General features: G+C 41.7%; 1 protein-coding gene across 1 annotated transcript; it reads right to left on the bottom strand.

The window, feature by feature from the left end:
- Nucleotides 1-10,718: 10,718 nt before the first annotated feature.
- Nucleotides 10,719-21,866, bottom strand: lss (lanosterol synthase (2,3-oxidosqualene-lanosterol cyclase)). Its single transcript, XM_076105698.1, has 22 exons — nucleotides 21,595-21,866; nucleotides 20,450-20,627; nucleotides 19,933-20,071; nucleotides 18,385-18,493; nucleotides 18,085-18,206; nucleotides 17,804-17,900; nucleotides 17,230-17,365; nucleotides 16,560-16,668; nucleotides 16,120-16,238; nucleotides 15,825-15,922; nucleotides 15,616-15,643; nucleotides 15,191-15,247; nucleotides 14,598-14,669; nucleotides 14,044-14,094; nucleotides 13,770-13,919; nucleotides 13,592-13,688; nucleotides 12,645-12,750; nucleotides 12,261-12,326; nucleotides 12,088-12,168; nucleotides 11,779-11,949; nucleotides 11,407-11,485; nucleotides 10,719-11,251 (listed from the first exon to the last, which is right to left on the bottom strand). The coding sequence occupies exons 1-22, from the start codon at nucleotides 21,606-21,608 to the stop codon at nucleotides 11,114-11,116; spliced, it is 2,217 nt and encodes a 738-aa protein (XP_075961813.1). The 5' UTR covers nucleotides 21,609-21,866; the 3' UTR covers nucleotides 10,719-11,113.
- Between the last annotated feature and the right edge of the window lie 6 nt (nucleotides 21,867-21,872).

Here is a 21,872-nt window from a genome sequence, read left to right as displayed (position 1 = left end):
TGCTTTTACTTAAGTAAAATTATGAATGCAGGGCTTTAAGTATTGTAATTTACGCATTGCTACTTTTACTTAAATTGGGATCTGGATGCATCTTCCATCCCTAACTACAAATACTGTGCAAGTTTTTTAGTTTTTTATTCAATTCAATTCAATTCAATTTATTTTTGTATAGCCCAAAATCACAAATTACAAATTTGCCTCAGAGGGCTTCTTCACAATCTGTACACATACGACATCCTCTGTCCCGGAACCCTCACATCGGAACAGGAAAAACTCCCCCCAAAAAAACCTTTAACGGGGAGAAAAGAGGGAGAGACCTTAGGGAGAGTCACAGAGGAGGGATCCCTCTCCCAGGATGGACAGAAGTGCAATAGATGTCACGTGTACAGAATGAACAACAGAACAGAGCAACAGAGCAAATTCAAGAACAATAAATGGTGAACTTGTACAAGGGTGGGTATCGACATTAACAAGTGTTTGATTGCACAGGCTATCATAATGAGATTAGGGTGACTGCACTGCAGTGACTGTGGCTGAGCAAATGTACTCTCAATGTACCTTCCCTGGGCAAATAGAGAGCACACCTTGGTGACATTAGCCGGAGTAGTAAATAGGTGTATAAAGAAGAATGAAGACAAAATAAAATGGAAATGAAATACAGTGCATTGTCACACACAGAAAGTAATTTTATTTCAATTCATCATTAACACGATCATGGATCAAATAATGCCTGCAATGTGTCTTTCACACCAAAGTTATTAAATGTTAATAACTGCTTATACTGCATCAAACCAAGTCATGATATGGCTGACCTAAAATCATTTTCAAACATCCAGCATTGTTGGATGCTGGATGCCTGTCAGGTGAGAGTCAGAGACTCTGATTACATTTTTGTAAAAATACAGGTGCTCGATACAAATATATGTTTGAGAGATTATATGTGAAGAAACATTTAGGCAGTGACATATTGATGATAACATTTGTTCGGAAGGCGAAGGTTTCAAGGTCTTGTTCCCCCTATCCAGGAGTCTTCGTCTAGTCAGAGTTGCTGCTGCAGGAGCTGCTGGAGGACTACAGCAAGATGACACGACACACAAACATCAGCGAATCACTTCAATCATCTACAAAACCAACGTGAAGCTTGAATTATGGCTGTTTTGTCTACGTTACATTTGAGAAATGTGGTTCATTTCTTAACTAAAGATTGGGAATAATTTGCTGACATTTGACCAATAATACAGCGTTTCTTTGATTTCCTGTGATCAGTTCACATTAGGCAGTAATGCAAAACTTTTTTATGTTCTCTGTTTCACTGTTTGAATTCTAAATAAAGTCTATAGTTTCCAGAGCAAACATAAACAACACATCATATTTGAGAAAATGAGTCTTACCCCGTGACCGTCCTTTCCTTTCTTGTGGCATTTGCCATGCTTGTGACCATCCTTGTGCTTGTGCTTGTGTCCGTGGCCCTGTCCGTGGCCCTGTCCGTGGCCCTGTCCATGGCACTGTCCATGCCCCTCGCCGTGGCCCTGTCCGTGGCCCTGTCCGTGGCCCTGTCCATGGCACTGTCCATGCCCCTCGCCGTGGCCCTGTCCGTGGCCCTGTCCGTGGCCCTGTCCATGGCACTGTCCATGCCCCTCGCCGTGGCCCTGTCCGTGGCCCTGTCCGTGGCCCTGTCCGTGGCACTGTCCATGCCCCTCTCCGTGGCCCTGTCCGTGGCACTGTCCATGCCCCTGTCCGTGGCCCTGTCCATGTCCTTGGCCAGGACCATGGCCTTGGCCGGGACCATAACCAGGTCCGGGTCCGTGTTGGCCTCCGTATGGACCCTGAGGCTGAGAAGGGTAGTTCATCGGTGGTGCAGTGCCTGGAGGGTGTTGAGGGTAACCCCCTGGCATCTGCTGAGGATGGTTTGGGTAACCAGGAGGGTACTGGTTTCCTAAAGATAAGGAGAAAAAAAAGATAATGCCATACAGTTAATACTTGTCAAAAGTGATTATCAAGTCTGTAATGCATATTCATTCATTTCAAAGGGGTTGTGTTATTTACCTTGGTTGTGTCCGAACATTTTGAAACCTCAGATGAATCTACAGATCCTGCAAGAAAAGGAAAAAAAAGCACAGTTCGTCTTTTAACACACATACACAACCATGTAAGAACCTAAGTGAGCGGCAAATCCTCAGCAGAGTTTCAGAGGTGAACTTACCGTGTGCTGGAGAGCAGACCCACAGTCGCAGCCGTCACCTGAGGCTCCTTTTAATGCGCAGTCCACTTCACATCACCAGGGGCAGGGCCTGAACTCCCATAAGAACAGTTTAGCTTTGTGACCTACATGGGTGTGAGTGTGTTAATCTTTAACATACAGTCAGTATAAAGTGTATACAGTCTGAGATGTGGATACACACACCCATCAAAAACAATTGTGATTTTTAAAAATAGTTTTACAACTCATATTTTTGTCTGGCAATGGAGGATGTTTTGATCATTTGATCCATATCGATTTTAGTTTGGTTTATTTGGTATGGACATCACAGTAGTATTAGAATATTATTATTGCACAACGACCAGATACACTGTGTTTAGTAGCTATAACGCTGACTTACAACAACCTGTCCCCTTTAACAAAGAAGACTGATTGCCCAAATGAGGCTTATTGAGGACCGTGTGTTGACTCTACTGGTGTCTTGTGACAGATTCATTAAGCAGGGAAGGAGCTTGACATTAAAAGTAGGCATCTAAAAACAAGCTCTAAGTTGGAATAGCACCTCATTGTTTCAATCCATATTTTATTATTGTCTAGTTATACAGTGATATGAGTTTTTTTTATAGTTGATTGTGAGACCTGCGACCAGGTGGTGACACCTGGTCTGCGTCTGCGTTTATCAGACGCAGACATTACGTACCCGATTATCAAATCTTAGATGTGAGTCTATGACGATTCCTAACCATTGTCAACCTTGAGATCTTGTTTTGATAAGCGGACTATCTGCACAAATGTATCCCTACTCAACACTCAGAAATGATTAATCATTAATATGTGGATGACTCAAATCAGAGAGAATGCAATGTGTCTCAAGTTTAAACACGACATCAACCAATACTGGAATAATCACTGCACAAACACAGAACTCCACTGATTGGACCAGAAGCGTTTGGGTCCATAGAAGGCAGTGCAGTAGCAGAAGCAGCAGCCGCTCACCCAACGAGAATTTGCAATATTTCATGGGGGCAGTTTACTTGGCTCGCCTTCCGGTTTACATTCACACGAAAAGGCACCAGGCTCTGCCTTACTGTTTCCCACTGAAAAGAGGTGCTGCTAATCATATATTACACCAATATACAGTTTGTGCCAAAGATCAAATGGTGCTATTACAAGAACATAAATAGCATAAATGAAGGATTCACAGTGATTAAGCAGGTGATTAGAGGATTCATGTGAATGTCCTGGGGAGCGGCAGGGTGTGTAGCTATTGGTGAAAAACACTGCTGGACAAAGCTCTTGTTCATTCAACGCTCCCTGGGTAAATACAGATAATATGAATACACTGATAGATAACACACACACCCACACACACGCACATAGTGTAATGGTAAACTACAAGGTCAAGTGAACTAAAGAGGCAGAGGCACTGTAGGGATTACTTGCTTTTATGATTAACAGAAAGCAGTTTGATGTTGTTTGTCACAAGGGAACAATAGGATCAGTGTCTAGTACATCAGAAGCAGACAATATGTCACACACCGACTACTGTGAAATGTAATGCAATTTATTGGCTTAACACTTCATAATATGTGACAGTTAAACCTGACTTTAACAGGTTCGATAAAAAACAAACTTTGAAATATAGGTGGTCAAAGAAACGGTGAGGTAACAGGATGAAGGTTTCCAGCTAGCAGCCTGTTCTTGTTTTTCTTTTCCATCTTCATCTAGTCCGATTCGCTGCTGCAGGAGCTGCTGGAGGACTACAGACAAACATTGACATTTCATTTAGTGACGACGTGTCAATCAGTTAACGGAGTAAGTTATGAATTCATTACTGAAGTAACAATCAGTAATAATCAGTTTCAGTTGTGTGTCTTTGGGTGATGAATTTATTTGTGGATCTAGGATTCCATTAATAAAATGATTCATTCTTGACTTACTTTATGCTTTGTGTCTGTGGAATGACTTTGTTTGCTGCTTTTGTATTTGTGTTTACGGTTTGGGCCACACTCAACCTTAAACCTACACTTGGTTTGGAGAGAGCTGAGTGACACATTTCACTACCAGTCATTTGACCCATTGTTATCATACAAATATTGATTGCTGTCCCTTCATGGTGATCTCTCATTATGTTCACCCAGGTGGTGTCTAAACTTCAGCAAACTTTAACCACAGAGGTGGCATTAGGAAATTAGCCGTTTGTGTCAAATTTGCTTTGGAAGACAGACAGAAATGATTTATTTCGTCAATTTAGACTGAGGAGTTGTTGGAAAACCGTCATGCCGTCATGGTAAGATTTAAAATATCAGTAGAATGATGACCCAACTTCACAGCTCTCTTCAGCTTTAAACCAACTGTGCACGTGTTCAGAAACAAACTGTTGGACAACTACAAATTGTGAGCCTAACAGTGACACTAGAGTAAATTCAGGTGACAGGTGTTTCTACTATTTTGTCCAACCCAGAGAGTTGAACCAACAACCAACTCTCTAAAACAGATTCACATTGCAACCTTAGCCTTGTTATAAAAACTGGCAACCGGGTGAGTTAAGAATCTAAGAATGTGATATGTGAATAAACTGTTTAACATTTTCAACGAACATTTAAAATGAACTCCATAAGTGAGATTGGCTACTTATTACCAGTGGACTGTGATACAGTTGGTAGAATAGAGACTCCATGATTTGCACTTTACAACGATCAATAAATCAACTGGATCTTACCCCATGACATTTATTTCCTTTCTTGTGGCAATGGTCATGCATGTGACCGTGGTTGTGTTTGTGGCCATGCCCATGCCCGTGATGCCCATGTCCATGTCCATGTTCATGTCCATGTCCATGACCACAACCCCGACCACGTCCATGACCATGATCATGTCCATGTCCATGTCCATGTTCATGTCCATGTCCATGCTCGTGACCATGTCCGTGTCCATGATCGTGATCATGTCCATGTCCATGTCCATGTTCATGTCCATGCCCATGTTCATGTCCATGCCCATGATCATGATCGTGATCATGTCCATGCCCATGATCGTGATCATGTCCATGTCCATGCTCGTGATCATGTCCATGTCCATGCTCGTGATCATGTCCATGTCCATGCTCGTGACCATGATCATGTCCATGCCCATGATCGTGATCATGTCCATGTCCATGCTCGTGACCATGTCCGTGTCCATGCCCAGGACCATGACCATGTCCGTGCCCATCATGACCATAGCTAGGTCCACACCCTCCACAAGGTGGGGCAACAGGATAGTGCGCAGGTGGCCCACATGGCTGAGGAGGGCAGGGTTGGGGTGGGGCAGTGCCTGGTGGACATTGAGGATAGTGTCCCCCTGGCGTTGGCTGAGGATTACAGCCAGAGGGATACTGTTTTCCTAGTTAAACAGAAAAGGGTGGGGCTCATCATTTTCACATTCAGTTTGTATACACTTGATGTTCAATGGAAGAAAGAAGGTTTCATATAAAGGACAGGGGTGGTGTTTTAGTAAAAGTGAAAAAGACAGTTGAGACAAGAGAGTGATTTACCTCTGTTATTCCTGTCCATCTCAAAATTCCAGATGCAAACCCTGAAACTGAAAGAAGACACTTCAATGCACACAAACCACCAAATTAAATAGTTTTTAATGAAAATTCAGATATGAGCAGGTGTAAAACCTAAGATGCGATAGTGAGTGGAGACAAAGCAAATGCAAATTTTGTGTAGCTGGTTGAGAGGTGAGCAGCCAGGTTGGTAAAGCTGGTGTAGCCGGTCAGTTGATGGCAAACGTCTTTTTGAGAATCTGAGATAACAGCTGGTAAGATTAGGAGCTGTGTGATCAGTAAAAGCTTTCAAAAGCCTACCTCAAACTGGTCAAGCTGGTTACCAGTTACCAGAACAAGGTGGAGTTTCAAGTGTTGCAATGTGCAGTTTTTAGTAAATATCATAAAGCCATATCTTTACAAAGGTATGTTTTCATAGGTATGATAAAGACACGATCACAAAATAATGCAATACATTTAACAATGGAAATAGATGTAAGCAAGATGATCGACCGACCGACCGACCACACACACACACACACACACACACACACACACACACACACACACACACACACACACACACACACACACACACACACACACATAGTTTATGTTATTCCTAGATAGCTATTAATGAACTTACCGTGTGCTGGAGTTCAGATCCACAGCCGCAGCATTCAGCTGGCTCTGCCTTTATATGAAGCCTCGCCTGAAACAGTGGCAATGGCCGTCATCAGGGGCTGAGCCTAAACTCCCAACAATTTATTTTTTGTGGTGTGGAAACATTTTGAGATTGTGTTCCTATTTATGACATAACCGTTTATATGTTGGTGTCACCAACGAGCACCCTGGGCTTCCCTCAGGATAGTTTCAGTGTTTCACAAACTCCATCCGAATCATTTGAAGGGGTCTAAGGATAGAGGCTGTTGTATGCTGTACAGATTGTGAGGGATATTTGTGATATTGAGCTGTATAGATAAAATTGACTTGACTTGAAAGATACCCGAAAGAAAACTGAAACGTCCCACCAGACAGAATCAAGAACAACTGAAGCGGTGTAGAAAGAATCATCTCTGTTTTAATTCTAAACTTTATTATCTTATATTTGGCACAAAGTCATGCAACAGTCAGTTTTGACATAATTTGTCAGGACATGCTTTTGAGTTGCAAAGAACCTTTTCATTTCATTCGTAATTCTTGGCAAAGGTTTGCATGTGGTAACTTGTCTCGCCTCTTTTCCGAGCCAGGAATCGTCATCTAGTCAGAATCACTGCTGCTGCTGCTGCTGCTGCTGCTGCTGCAGGAGCTGCTGGAATACTACAGCAGCGACAAACATACAAGAAAGAAAAGGAAAAAAATGTAATAATTCAGTCAGCGAACACAGCTTATCATTCAGTCATCGACAAAAGTGTTTGTCTCTCGCTCATCAATCTTCAGTTTTGAAGCAGAGAGCAATTGTGTCTCCCAAGGTTCATGGGTTCACTTCCCTGGGAAGACTCCCCAAGCAGCATACAGGTGTGAATGTGTGTAACTGTGTGAAAGTGAAGTGGTGTTCAGTCCTAACCCTGAGAAAAATATCCCTTCAAAAATAAAAACATTTCATTGACAAGCTTTCCTTACCCTCGAGTAGCCTAAATAGATAACTACACATTTGACACTATATCACAAAAAAATACAGACTGGGATAATATTCTAAGAGTACGAATCAATATAGAAACTAATTTTATACATCTGAACAATACAGAACATTCTGTATCAACAAAAAAACGAAATACCCCATATTCATATCAGATAACACTCTACATATAAACGGACAATTGGAACTGGAGCCTGGGAAAACATTTGTTAGACGTCACAGGAGTTTGGGAGGCAGCTATGGAAAGAACATGACTAGAAGGTTAAATTAGGGTCTTTCGGTCCCACTGACAGCCATTTTAGCAAAACGTCAAAGAACAAATGGAGAAAAGAAGTGGACAGACTATTGTTCCTATTAGAAGTATCACCTGAACACCGCTTTACCACAGGACGGTGTTATTATACTGCATGTGTTGTTGATGGGAAAATAATAACCTTTAATTGGATGAAGCAACATTGTTCCCACGATTGTTCAATCTAAATGTGCATGTATGTCAAGTGAAGCCCAGTCTCAAGGTGATTCTGTTTTGTAATGTTAATTGCCTGTTAATGGGTTTTAATGGCAATAATAATAAAAAAAACATCTTTCAATGAATTCTGAGCAAAATCCGCATTTTGTTGTAAATGAACTGAACACTGCACTGCTGAGTCTTACCCCGTGACAGTCCTTTCCCTTCTTGTGACACTTGATATGCTTGTGACCTCCCTTGTGCCTGCGCTTGGAATTTTTCTCTAGCCCATGTCCGTGTCCGTGTCCGTGCCCGTGTCCGTGTCCGTGCCCGTGGCCGTGCCCGTGCCCGTGGCCATGCCCGTGTCCATGTCCCTGGCCATCTCCATCTCCGTGGCCACCATGGCCTCCTCGATGACAGCTCCCCTCTGTAATTTGTCAAAAATCTACATCTAGTAAATGGGAATGTCAGGTATGTAATATACATTCAATACATTTAGAAGAAAGAGGAGAGAATGAACCAAAGGCAATTGTTATTTACCTCGTCCAGACATCTCCCAAAGATCCCCTGCAGGCAATTAAATGTATCTTCAAATGATAAATAAAAAAACTGGTTTACAAAAGATTCAAAAGTAATAGCAAATGCAACTGTAAGGCCTGTTAAGGGTTGATATGTGCAACAATTAAAAATGATGCCAAAAGCAACACCGTCTGCATATATACATATATATATATACATACATATATATATATATATACATACATATACATACATATATATATATATATATATATATATATATACACAAATATATACATATATATATATATATCAGCAAAGTGTTAGAGGTGAACTTACTGTGTGCTGGACAGCAGATCTGCAGACACAGCTGTTACCTGCTGCTCCTTTTATGTGAAACCACACCTGAACGTGAAGCAGTCCATCAGGTCAGGGCACCGCCTTCCCTCTTATCAGAAAATATTTGCATTATGAGGGTACGATATGTGTGTGTATAATCTGTATCATAAGTACATGTAGCTATACGTACACCATAGGAATATTGCATATGTGTTGAAATAGCAATTAGATGTTATTTGTAAATCTCATACTGGTGTTGTGAACATAATGAGATAACTACAGCTAGGGACGTGTCTCTCACACACACACACACACACAAACACACATCATGTCACCAATGTGCTATTTTTGAGTTATTTTGTCCTCTGCACAGCGTGTTTGCCAAGCATGCTTGTTTGGAACATTCTTCTCGTAGCGAAGCAGTGTGATATTATCAGGAGAGAAAACTCCTCTGAAGAGTGATGATAGACTTTTAGTTTGAACTGTCTGTTCACTTTGCGTGCCAACACGCAAGTCGCTTGATTACCGAAAAGGAATGTGAAACATTTCAATGTATTTTAGTTCAGAATTCTGAGATTAAAGTTAGAACTCTGATGATAAACTACAAATTCTGAGATTCAAGTCTGAATTCTAAAGTTTAAAGACAGATTGTTTTAGTTTAAATTCAAAAATCTGAGTTTAAAGTCAGTATTCTGACTTCTTCGTTCACTGAAGAGACAGGCAATTCAAGGTAACACAGGGTGAGTAATTGATATAGAAATGAACATGTTGTGGGTGAAGTATTACTCTAAGAACTCAAGCCTTCAGACTCAAGTCAAGTCTTTAGGGATTAAAGTCTCAGTTGAGTCTTAAAGCAGGTTCACATGTCAAGCGTCTTAAGTCAAGTCTTTTCGGAGTCACATCTCAAGTCTCAGGTTAGGACTTGAGGAGGTCAACTAGTAGGTCAAGTCTCAAGTTCTGGTTTTTGAGTTGAGTAGACATCTGAATTGTTTAAAGAACAATCTAACAACTGATGTTCTTTTTACATCCACAGGAATATTTGAATATACATGTATGTATGTATATATATATTACCTTGAAATTAAATTTGAACTTTTGTTGGAAGAAGAATTCACCCCCCTCCCCCCCTCCTCCTCCAACGGGAACATCCTTGCCTTAAAAGGCCTGGAGAAAGTTAGTTATTCTTTCATTCAAGTATCAAACTTTGGGAAATCCCCTGATTTATACCGCGATAAGAAACAGATGCGTCATCCTGAAGAGGACATGTGAGAAAGGTGGGGGAGGTAAATACAAAACCAGCTTTCTGATCTGCATCTGGTCACGCTTAACATTCCTCACGACCGCACCTGTACCTCCACTTAAACAAATCAGGTGTGCCAGAGATAGCAATAGTGTACAAAGGGCAAAGATCTGGAGCTTTTGTAACTTATTGGTTCTCCATCGTATATATCAGGGTAAAATGAATGGCCAAGCCCTATATACTATATATATATATATATACTGTATATACTGTGACTTGCTATATGTGCTTGCAGTGTGACTGAATCACAATCTACAGAGTTTGCACCTTTTGAAACCCCGCTGCCACTTCCACTGTAGCGTCTGCTGGACTGTACGCTCAAGCTCATAGGAGAACAAATACCAATGCAGCAGGAGGCAGAGCAAGGCATTGCTGAAAAAAATGTATCTGCTCTGCCAACTTCCTCATGTTGCATGAAGGTTCAAACATCATGGGACATGGCTGTTCATATACTGGATGTGTTAAAAAGTCAACATGTTCCTACTGTGAAGGTCTCCGTTTGGTCTTATCAATACAATAAAAAATCCTGATTGATCAGGAACATGTATTTTGAGTTTTATTGTTTTTAATAGAGCACATTTCCACACAGTACGTGCTCTGTGATTGATACTTAGCTGAGCACAAACCAATGTGAAGCAAGTACAAGAACATTCATTGGAGATACATCCAGTCAAGATAATAGCACAGAAATATGATTGATCCTAAATGCAAATGGTAGCGAAGGGGCAAGGATATGAGGCAACACGGAGATAAATGTTTTAATACACTTAATGAACCAGAGCACATGAACTGGATGTCTTGGATAGCAGCACTTTAGCACAAGATGTTTTGAGGGAGTAGCTCTGATGGATGAGCCGTCCTGGAATGTCAACACAGAAAGTAATTCGAAGAATGGAATGCGTGACTTTATCTGATGGATCCGACTCTGGAAACACAGCTGAAGTGTTCAAAAATCCAAACACAAAGAAATTGTGCGCAACTCGAAACTGCATTTCAACACTCATCCCTCCCATAAGACAGTTTGTGTGCCACCCACAAAAAAAAGATACACGTTCCATTGACATGTTGTATTTTGCTTCTGTTGAAGACATTGAGTTCTCATATCCTAGCACATAGTCTGATGAACCCTTTAAAAGTCTTCACAGCTTGACCTTCCCAGCCGATGGACTGCTGGGGTAAAGCGTTGAGAAGCGACCGAGGGTCCAGACCGTGAAGACATTTCTGTAGGAGGTGTAGCTGATCGCACAGCTCTTGTTGAACACACCCGCAATATTCTCCTGAGGAGGGGAAGGACACAACAGCCGATATCAAAGCTCCACATTACATTTCATACGGTCATCGGATTCATTTCCTATTAGTTGTAATATCGGCAGAGGGAGCTCAGTGTAATTTGAGTATAGGACATGTGATTAATACGATCTATGGGAATCACCTGTGGCCAGTCTCCGTTGGGCAGCTGGCTGTCAATCAGCAGCTGCACTCCTCTCTCAATGGCCCGCCTGTCAGGATGCCTGGTACAAACACAAGAGATTTAAATTTAATTTATTTTGCTTGGATTTCGGTTCAATTCAATTTGATTGGATCCAATTCACTGTCAAGTGTCTTTTGTAGCCAGGTTGAATAAACTGGCGAAGACAAATACATAATAATAATGTAAATACACAAATAATATCAACAGTAGAGCTTTACTCTGGCCTGGAACAACCCAAAGCCGATGCAAATTTGCCAAACCTGATCCCATTACACCCAGTTGCATTGTGGTCCAGCGTAAACACCGAGCCTTTTGAGTTGAGCCCTGCTTTACCTGACAGCCATGAGGCCTAACAAAGCCCAGCAGGTGTTGTGGATCTGAGCGCTGCTGCTCTGGACGTAGCGCCGCTGCTCGCAAGACTCAAAGTCCTCCCCCCAGCCTCCGTCCGGCATCTGCCGGTCCAGCAGGAACTGGCAGGCTCTCTGCACCTCGTCGCACACATCCCTGGGAACAAGAGGCACGGCAGTGTCATTAAGCACGTAGGCTCGGAGTTCATGGACGTCCCCCTTTAACTGTTGTGGGTCAAAAGCGATGTTCATGGTTCAGAGTGAAACTTCATTGATCTGTGTTCGGAACTCTTACCCATCCTTGTAGACGTGACCCATACAAGCAAAGGCTTCAAGGCCAAACCATATTCCATACGTGAAGCACACTCCCCAGGACCTGAGCATGAGCACACGCGGATTATTTGATATTAATCACGACCGGTCCACCGGGGAGGGTATCAGGTTGTGAAATAGCAAGCGTGTTCTCACCCTTCCCAGGATCCGTCAGGCTTCTGCACCTTCCTGCAGTACTCCAGTCCTTCTCTTAGAGTGGACCTGAAAGTGAAAAACAAAAACGCATGAACAGAAAACCTCTGCCTCCTTCCTTCTAAAATTCATAGAGAACTGAGAAATGATTCAGGTAAGAATGTGGGTCAATGCTTTTTTTCTTTCTTTTTGTGGATCTCTCTGCCATCATTTCTGTTCTTTTCATTTCTTCCTTTAGACTTAAGTTATGAAACAAAACCAGGACGGCAACAAATGTGATCATAATACATGCTCTAAAAGCAAACTTAGTTTGAAGTTCTTTTGTTGGGGTTTATGAGATTTTCATTCATTCCATCAGATTAAAACTAATACATGTGTGTAGTATACCTTATCTCCTCAGCACGGTGTTCAGGGTAGGCCTTCTGGAAGTGCTTCAGAGCCTGCATTACTGCTGAGGTACACTCCACATAGGTATAATCTATCATGATGTCACCTGAGAGAGTGAGAGAGAGCGACAGAGAGAGAGAGAGCGACAGAGAGAGACAGAGACAAAGACAAAGACAGAGAGAGAAAGACAGAGAGAGTTACTCATAAACATCACATTTCACAACACACACCACATCCTCTTTTTAAATAGAGAAACATGACCATCTTATTGACCTTTGATATTGAAAAGACAACGATATTGCAACATGTCCAGAGTGTAATGGAAAACGTTTTCCAGCCTTTGAATGCTGTAAAAGGACACAGAAATGTCAAGTTTATATTTGGCTTATTCTTTGTTTCCCTTTTTCACATCTGCATATTTGCAGGTTGAACAACACAGGCAGTCGTGGCAGCGAGAGCATCAATTTGATTCAATTCAATATTACTTGTATAGTCCAATATCACAAATCAAAAATATGCCTCAGACAGCTTTATAATCTCTATATAACATAAAATCTGACATTCTCTGTCCTGGGACCCCCTGTACTGTAAAGACCCTCCTCCCCCTCCAAGAAAAAGAAGAACAGAAAACTATAAAGGGGAAACTGAGCAGTGAACCGAGCTCCTTTACAAGGACTGCATGTTCCCTTATGCACCAACTTGCATCATGTTGTAATTATTGCATGAACATTTCTGGGATTCTCAGAGTCAATTCAGTGACCTTTATGTCCCGCCCTTTTTGATAATTGTTAGCCATGGACTTATAATTATATCTAATGATTATAATGGATCTAATAATACCTCTATCTCCACAATGTTGTCCAATAACATACTGCAGATTGAAAGTAGTGTTAACGTTAAGACTGAATTGAAGTGCACTGAATGGATGCTGACACTAACAGACCTACCGAACACCTCGGACGGGTTGAGCAGCTCCAGGAGTCTCCCTCCTCTCTTGGTCTCATATGTGGCAAATCCACCGTCACAGTTCCTCATGCTCAGCAACTACAAGGAGAAGGTAAGTAAAGACTTAAACCCAGGAGAATAAAAAGGTCTCTTCCAGTCATGTGTTCACTGCGGACCCACCACATTGACGGCATCATACAGGCGCTCTGAGGTGACAGGCTGGCCGATTGAGGGACAAAGCTCCTGCAGCAGCATCACTGACTTCAGGCCCTCCGCTGTGCAGTCAGCCACGATCCAACCACAGTCCCGGGTACTGAAGGGGAAGCCTCCCTGACGAAAACAAAATTCAGAGAGGATGTTTTTTTTTGCCGTTTTTGCCTTTCATGTCAAAGGCATTTGAGTATTGTATTCCACAATCATTTAAAAAGTGGTTCTTGTGTGATATTCCTTTTACCTTGTTCATCTGCCTGTAGTACTTCTGGTACTCGGGAGGATTCTCAGGTATCTGTTAAAGAGGAAAAACTAGTCAGGCAGAAGAAAGCAGTTCACATTTCTCTCTCTCTCTCTTCAGCACAGCTGAACGTCTTTGTCAAAACGATCTCTGCGCAGAAGGAAGAGTGCATCTACTCATGGACGAGATACAGCCCCCCCCCCCCCCCCCCCCTTTGGCTGGCTCAGTGGTGCCAGGTGAAGCTAACAGTATCTTTTAGCTGTGCGCTCCTCATCCATGAGTGGACGCATGCTTCCTTCTGGAAAGAGACATTGCTGTTGAGTTTTCCAACACCACATTTAGAGTGCCATCTAGTTTCATTATGTTCCAGGAAAGGCAGACATCTTCTACGACCAATATACGCATCACTCTGTAACTCACACTAAAACAATGCTGATTGAAAAAAATAGCACTACAGGTAAGAGGAAAATATATATGATCACAGCAGTAAGATATTTAGATGCACGTTTTATTCCTGCTCGATACTGACGGCCGTGTGGTTGGGATGTCAGTGGTACCTGTGTGATGGTGAGAAAGTGGTGGGCGTCTCGGAGGCACTCGGATAGTCTGGAGTTATCTTGTGCTCCTGCCTGAAAGACCCCAACAAACAACTCATTATAATCAGTTACTGCTATATGATACTAGGACTTTCTGGCTCAGTACTTGCCTGGTCTGTATGTAAAGGGAAAATAATTTTCGGTGTCTCTTAACAATTTGATATCTATGAAAGGTCCCACAGGGGTCAATACTGAGACCACTGCCTCTATAGGCCACATAATCTTAGTTCCAGAATCACTGCACCCACATAGAAAATAAAAAAAACACCTTTACTCATCTTAAAAACACCTTTACTCATCTTAAAAACACCTTTACTCATCTTAAAAACACCTTTACTCATCTTAAAAACAGAGAACATTTTTGCCTCAGGCTGATGCAGAAAACCTAGTATCTGTTGTTGGTTGTGATCTGCCTAAAAAGACGGTGAACCGACTACAGCTAACATAAAATGCAGCAGCCAGAGACCCAACAACAAAGAACAAATTTGATCACATTACACCTGTTCTTAGATTTAAATCAAAGCTGAAAACATGAGTGGCCATTTTTGCGTTACCTCAAGGAAAGCCTGTACAGCAAAACAAGTGTCCCAGAGTTGAGACCCATTGGTCCCCTGTGCACAACAACAAAAAAGGACAAGGTGGTCAAACACTGAAACTCTCACAGCAGGACAAGATACAAAGTATGGAACCAGCGAGTAAGAGAATGTAACTGGAAGGTGAACAGTTAATCTAGCTTTAAGGGTGGTTTTAACTCCACCTCTCTGCACCATGACCAGCTCATTTCAGTGTAAAAAGCAGTGTTTCTACTCAGAGCTCCTTCTTGATATCTCAGCTCCTCCGTCATTTCTAAAATGTGAACCTTTAGGGGGAGAAACCCTCATGATCTAAAGTGATGCAGCATAAAAACCACTAGTGCATCTGCACAAGTGTGTAGTGTCACACACTCGACATACAAAAGGAGCAGAGAACAAATTCTCACCTGCATTTTCATGCCATCCAACCCCAACCTGGAACACAGAGAACTCAGTGTTAGTTCATCTTTGACTAAGATTCTCTTACAACTCAATGGAATGAACAATTTAGACATTTACATATTATATATCGGAATACATCAAATATGACAGCTCATTTCTGATCAGTGAGGGAACAGAAGTTTGGTTTGTTTTGTTAATAAGCCGTCCGACTGACCAGAGGTAGTCTGGGATCCTGGACACATGCTCCTGAAAGACTGGAGAGGAGGGGCCGTCCACATACCAGCGAACCAGCATGTTGATAGTCTTGGAGATCTGAGGAGAAAGGCCCACACTTCATGTTCTCACCCTATACTTCTTTCACAGCGTCAGTTTAAATAGGTGGATTTAAAAACCTTTGGAGAGGAGTAGTAGTGTTTTTTTTAAATGTCAAGCATAAACCTCTTCACTCTATTTTAACCAGTGTTCTTTGTTTTTGACATCTGTATTCTTAGTATCGGTGTATACACTACCGGTCCAATGCTGATGCATTTGGTGAAGCGATCGTCAGCCTGGATGTGTTCGTACAGTTCTTTGACAGCCTTTCCTCTCAGCGTGGCGCTGTGGCAGGCTTCGTACACATTCAAAACCACTGCAGGGCAACAGGAACACAGTCACAAGGTTAGGGGAGTGATTTACAGGGAAACTTTTAGAGAAATTCCAATGAATTTTGTCATTGCAAAAAAACATCCTGTTGCCAGGGCTACGCCCCATGTTTTTCTTCTGTGTATTATGTCTCATTGCCAATCTGCGATGTGCAAAGCATTTCTGCGTCATCGCCTTCATGCTCAAAAGGTGTTGAAATCTCAGTTACATAAAACGTTTCTTGTAAACGTGCTGCTTGTTTTACGGCAGCATGCTTGTGTAGGTGGTGGTTCATCATCATGGTGCCCAGAGCGTTGTGCATACTTACTGTAGGCGACGGTGAGCAGTGTGCTGTGCGGTGTGTACATGTCACATGCTGCCACATTGTTCCTCTGAGCGGGCCAGTCAATGGTGGCATAGTCCTGGACATACAGCTCCTAGGGAAACAAAGAGCAGCACAACATTTGGTTCTGCAAATGACTGAATATAGTGTGTGTGTGTGTTTTATGTTGTGTTTGTCTTCTATCTAATGAAGAAGTGGTTCAAATCCAGTTCCAGTCCAAAACTGTCAAAATAAAGGAGAAACCGCATTGGGCTGCTCTGCATAGTTTAAAGGTGCATCACAGAAAAGTATAATTCCACCACCGGATCCTCCGACACATAATGATAATAATGCTGATACAATTAGTTGATAATTGAATTATTTAATAACTTCAATCACCAGGAAAGAAATTGGCAACAATTTTTGCTAATCGATTAAATATTCAAGTCCCTTACAGAGCAAGAATGCCAAACATTAGCTGGTTCCAGCTTCTAAAGAACGGCAGTTTGCACTCGTCTATGTTTTATTTCATTGTGAATCAAACATCTTTGGGTATTGGGCTACAGTCTCACTTCATAATGTCAGAAGATATTATCTGCAACAACAAAATACACCCAGGAATGAAACCAAAGGCTCTCCTCTGACGCGCCCTTGTGGGATGAGGTGGTTTCAGCACCTGTCTGAGGCTGAGGACCAGCGAGTCTTCCTCTGCAGCCAGTCTGACAGCATAACAGTAGCTCATGGGGAGGTACACCTGGCGGCAGTGACACCACAGGGTAGAGGGGTGGGCCGGCATCCAAGTGGGAAACAGCCTGGAACAGATACAAACAAACCCATCATCCCTGAATCGACGCAGAAGACAAAATGTTTGACGACGAAACCCTCGGTTGTACAAAGCAGTGAGACCATTTATATTTCAAGGAAGACATTTGATGTGTTTTTTCATCTCCGTTCATTTCTATAAAAGTTGCTCAGTGGTGCATGAAGCAAAAAAAAGTTCAAACTTCCGAGTATAAAATTCAGATATTACTCGGCTCTTCCGTTGATATTTTTGCACTCACGGCTCCACTGAGCCTCCACTTACCCCGCCCCCCCCAGCCCTTGTTCTCAGGCTCATTCACATGATCTTAGTCAGCATATATGATATTATATGACTTTACACTTACCTCAGCTGAAATGCTAAAGCTTTTCAGTGTACTTAAAGCAGGACTGATGGACAGAAGAGGACATAATGGGATGTTACGACTCACCACATCTCTGGGAGCAGTGTGTTCATTCCCTCCCAACTGTAGACATTTAGGATGGCCAACCAGAATTTACCCCATGAGGGAATCCCCACAGCGCCTCCTGTACAACATAAAATATTATCAGTAATTAGTGCTAACTGTAATTATGTATGTGTGTAACGCACTGCAGATTTTACAATAATAATAGCAACATATAATAATAATAATAATAATAATAATAATAAAACAATGAAACAACAACTGACGTGGCACTTTAGGGAGCATTTCGACCTATTTGTTCCCACCTTTGCTGTGCAGGTTGTTCCTGGCTCGGACCATATCCGGATCATCAGGCTCTAATCCCAGGATCCTTAATGAGATGTAACTCAGCGCTGTGCCAAAGACGGTCGACTTATCTTCAATATGTCTGAAGAAAAACACAAAAAACATCAACGATGCTGCCGTAAGCAATGTTTCAGACAGACACTTCACCTTTGCTGAAACGATACTCTGCAAAGCGTAACCCGTTGCCTGTTACGTGACATGAAATCCTCTTATAGTAGAAGCACAATAGTGATGCGAGTGTGGATCTTCAGTTGACTTACAGACCCCAGCCTCCATCTGGCAGCTGCACAGAGCGCAGGTACCTCACCATCTCTTTCTTCCAGGCTTCGGCCAGGGGGATCTTAGCCACATGGCATGTGATCAGAAGACCTGAAACACACCAATGGACGCCAATATAGTGACAGATAGACACGCAAGTACAGGAAAAAAAGTCATTTCTGAATTTCCTAATTCTGTTTACTGTTTTTTTTAATCATCATCTGTCATGTACGGATGCACTGAGAGGCAAGCGAGACCAAAAACATTCAGGTGATTCGTTTTCTACGTCTGATCTCAATTGTTTCTGTTAATGACTGGTTTTGGTGGAAGATTTTTTATTTATTGAAGTGCTTGTTGTAATACTTACTTCGGCCACAAGAGGCTGAAATGCACCACTGACTAACCCATGTTCTACACAGGACTAAAAGCATTAATGTTTTCTTCCAGGTAAGTTTTCCTCATGCACTCTAAACAGAAGGTGCACGTTGTGTGCTAGTAGTAATGTAACAGTACTGTCATGTTTTTCCTATGGCTAGAAATGCATTTAAATCTGCCGTTAGGGAAGATTAGTGCTTTTTATGCTATTTAGTGGTGGTGGGGTAGTGGTGCACTTAAGCCTCTTATGGCCAAAATGAGTATTACAACAACAAACACTTGATCCTGACAACAACCTGTTGAAAAATAAAAGTAACTTTGAAAAATTATCCTGACAAAATTGTTTTATACAGGTGGTGGAAAAAAATTCAGAGACATAAAGATTATCCCGGTAAAACCCCTTTTCACCTGTTCTTGAGTCATTAACACAGGAGAGAAATCAATTTAGATCAAACTTAGAAAATGGATCACCACGATTCATTTTTCTTACTTGCCTCCCAGGTGATGACATAACACATAGAGGTACTTTTTTCCCTTCAAAATATGCTCTTTAAGTTAAATAAATGATGTCTCTTGACAATAAATGCTGTGTTTTTTTTATATAACCAGGCTAAATTCTACACACACACTTTGAAGTCCCAGTAAAAGGGAAGTTAGAGCTCATTTAGCTTCTGTGTTGTGAGTATTCCCCAATAGAACAGAATAATCGAGCCGTGTACAGTTACCAGAGAAATGTAAATCAAATTCTTTGCATTTGATTGGACCGCTAAAAAGTGGGCAAGCTTACAATGTAGCACAACACTGAGCTACAGAGGACTCCACACACACACACCTCCGTTGTCGCTTAAAGTTGCAGATTGTTTGATGGATGGACGTCATGAAATTACTGGTTGAAAGTGGTTGTCACTAGACTAAATATGCACACGTCATATTTAGTTTTACAGGAAGAAGAAATGCTGATACAAATACGGATTTTTTTTTGTCAAATTGTTTGGGATATATTGTAGAGTAGGTGCACAATATAACTGTGGATGTGATATTAAAGGGTTCAAAATGCCTTTTTCTTTTCATCTCAACTTTAAATGAAACGTATCCGTTACTTCGAAGGACAACAAATTGCGGCTGCAGATTACGGGTGTCACATATAAGACAATAGAGGAGGATGATTGGGCTACCTGGGAGCAGGAAGAGAGGTCCGCCGTAGTCCCCTGCCCAGTGACCGTCCTCGGCCTGGAGCTGGCTGTAGAAGTGCATACCTTTCAGAGCTGCATCAACGGCCGTGTGGGCGGCTTCGGAGCCAGACACGAACATACTCTGTGGGGAGAATGAGTGAACACCAGACACATGTCAAACAATGCAGGGGTCTACCAGCCACCTTGATTACCATTAACACAAACAGCTTAAAGTTTCTGTTCTATATTCGTACATTAGAAGTCTAAGAAGTCTTTTATTTCATAACATGATAATGTAAGACATCTCCAGTTCTATATCTGAAATCATTCACCATTCACACACTTTATTCTCACTGTATACTAAAAAGGGTTTATTGTGTCCGTTTTATAATGTTGTTCAAACGTTTCATAGAGAGTCCATATGAATCAGTGCAACGTAAAATGTAGGGAATAAGGAACAATCACCAACCAAACATTTTTTCATTTGAAACAACATTTGACCCAATTTTAAAAAGCCTACCGTGTCCAAGCCTAGCGAATGGGCCTCCAGCATCGTCTGCGCTCTGTCGGGGGTGTCCCGATCGTCCCGATCGTCCACATAGCACCAGGTCTGCCTGCCCTCCACGTTACTCAGCCTCCAGCTGCTCAGGTCTGTGGCTGCCTCCGTCTTGTACGGCCCCCCTCGCCTCCGCAGGTGCCTATGAGAACAGCAAGTATTTTAATGTTAGATACACAATACAAAACTGTCTTCAAGTGATGGAAATATAAATATATATTTAAAGGCAGCGTTTCCTCCCTGTCAAAATAAGTTTAAACTTCACTAAGACTTTTTTATTCACAGACATAACTTGAACTGTACAATATATTGCAACCTAATACCACTGTACCTTTGTGAAGCTTACAATGGGCCTATATTGTTAGCTGTCTGACTGAGGAGTTGATTCATTTTGGGTTTTTGATATCTTGTATTGCATTGTTGCCCCCAAACCTGTTTTGGGGGCGTATATATCTGGACATCTATTTGTCAAACAATTTATGTTGTTCTCTCAGGACAGTGGATTAAAATGCTTTTAAGACAGGCATTTGATTAGTAGAACTACAGAAGTATAATCAAAATTGACTTACATTATCAAAAGTTAAAGTACTCATTTAGTAGCAGAATGGCTCCTGTCAGTATATATCATTTGATTATAATAACTGATGCATCACCATGTAAGCAGCTATAATTTGTGTACCTGGTTGGGCTGCTTTAACTATAACGATGCATTTTATGCTATAACATATATCATATGAATCTATATAATAGGGTTTTGTATGTAAAATTTGAATCTACAAAGTAACAGCAGCTGTCACACTATATATTATAAACAATATTTCCCTCTGAAATACACAGAAGATGGTTCAATTAGAAAAACTTGGAAGCAATCAAGTAAACTTACTACTTCCCAGCATTTATTATATTCAGTAAATGTTACTACTGGCTGACAAGAAAAACACATTTATACGAGTTGTTTTCCACAACTGTTGAAACTAAGTTAGTTCGGTTCAAATAGCTTAACGTACGTAATTAGGCTACCTCCCGTCGCGTTCATTATTTCTGATGAAAAATACTGAAACCAAATAGTTTTTTGCGACATTAGTCATGAAATTAAACAAAATACTTACGTTCCCTCAGTCATATTTGTGTTTGACAGATACAGAGTTGAATCCTCCGCTGAACCATATAAACGAGTTTCTTATCTGGTGCTCTGAAAGCACTGCCCCATCTGCTCTTTTCTTGGGAATTGTAGTTCTTTGAATAAAGTATAGGTTACGTTTCTGCAAAGCCCACACTTCATTTCCCAGCAGAACTTGCGGGGCCGTCCGAGGAGTTCTCTCCATGGAGAGACATGAGCAGAGCCTCGGCTGTCCAATCACAAACCAGTTGGGCGGTGAAATAGACG

This window comes from Anarhichas minor, unplaced genomic scaffold, assembly GCF_050575085.1.
Source record: "Anarhichas minor isolate MPS153535 unplaced genomic scaffold, ASM5057508v1 ptg000004l, whole genome shotgun sequence".
In the NCBI taxonomy this organism is placed as follows: Eukaryota; Metazoa; Chordata; class Actinopteri; order Perciformes; family Anarhichadidae; genus Anarhichas; species Anarhichas minor.
Note: the sequence above shows the minus strand (reverse complement) of the source record. Positions and strands in the feature narration are given on the sequence as shown.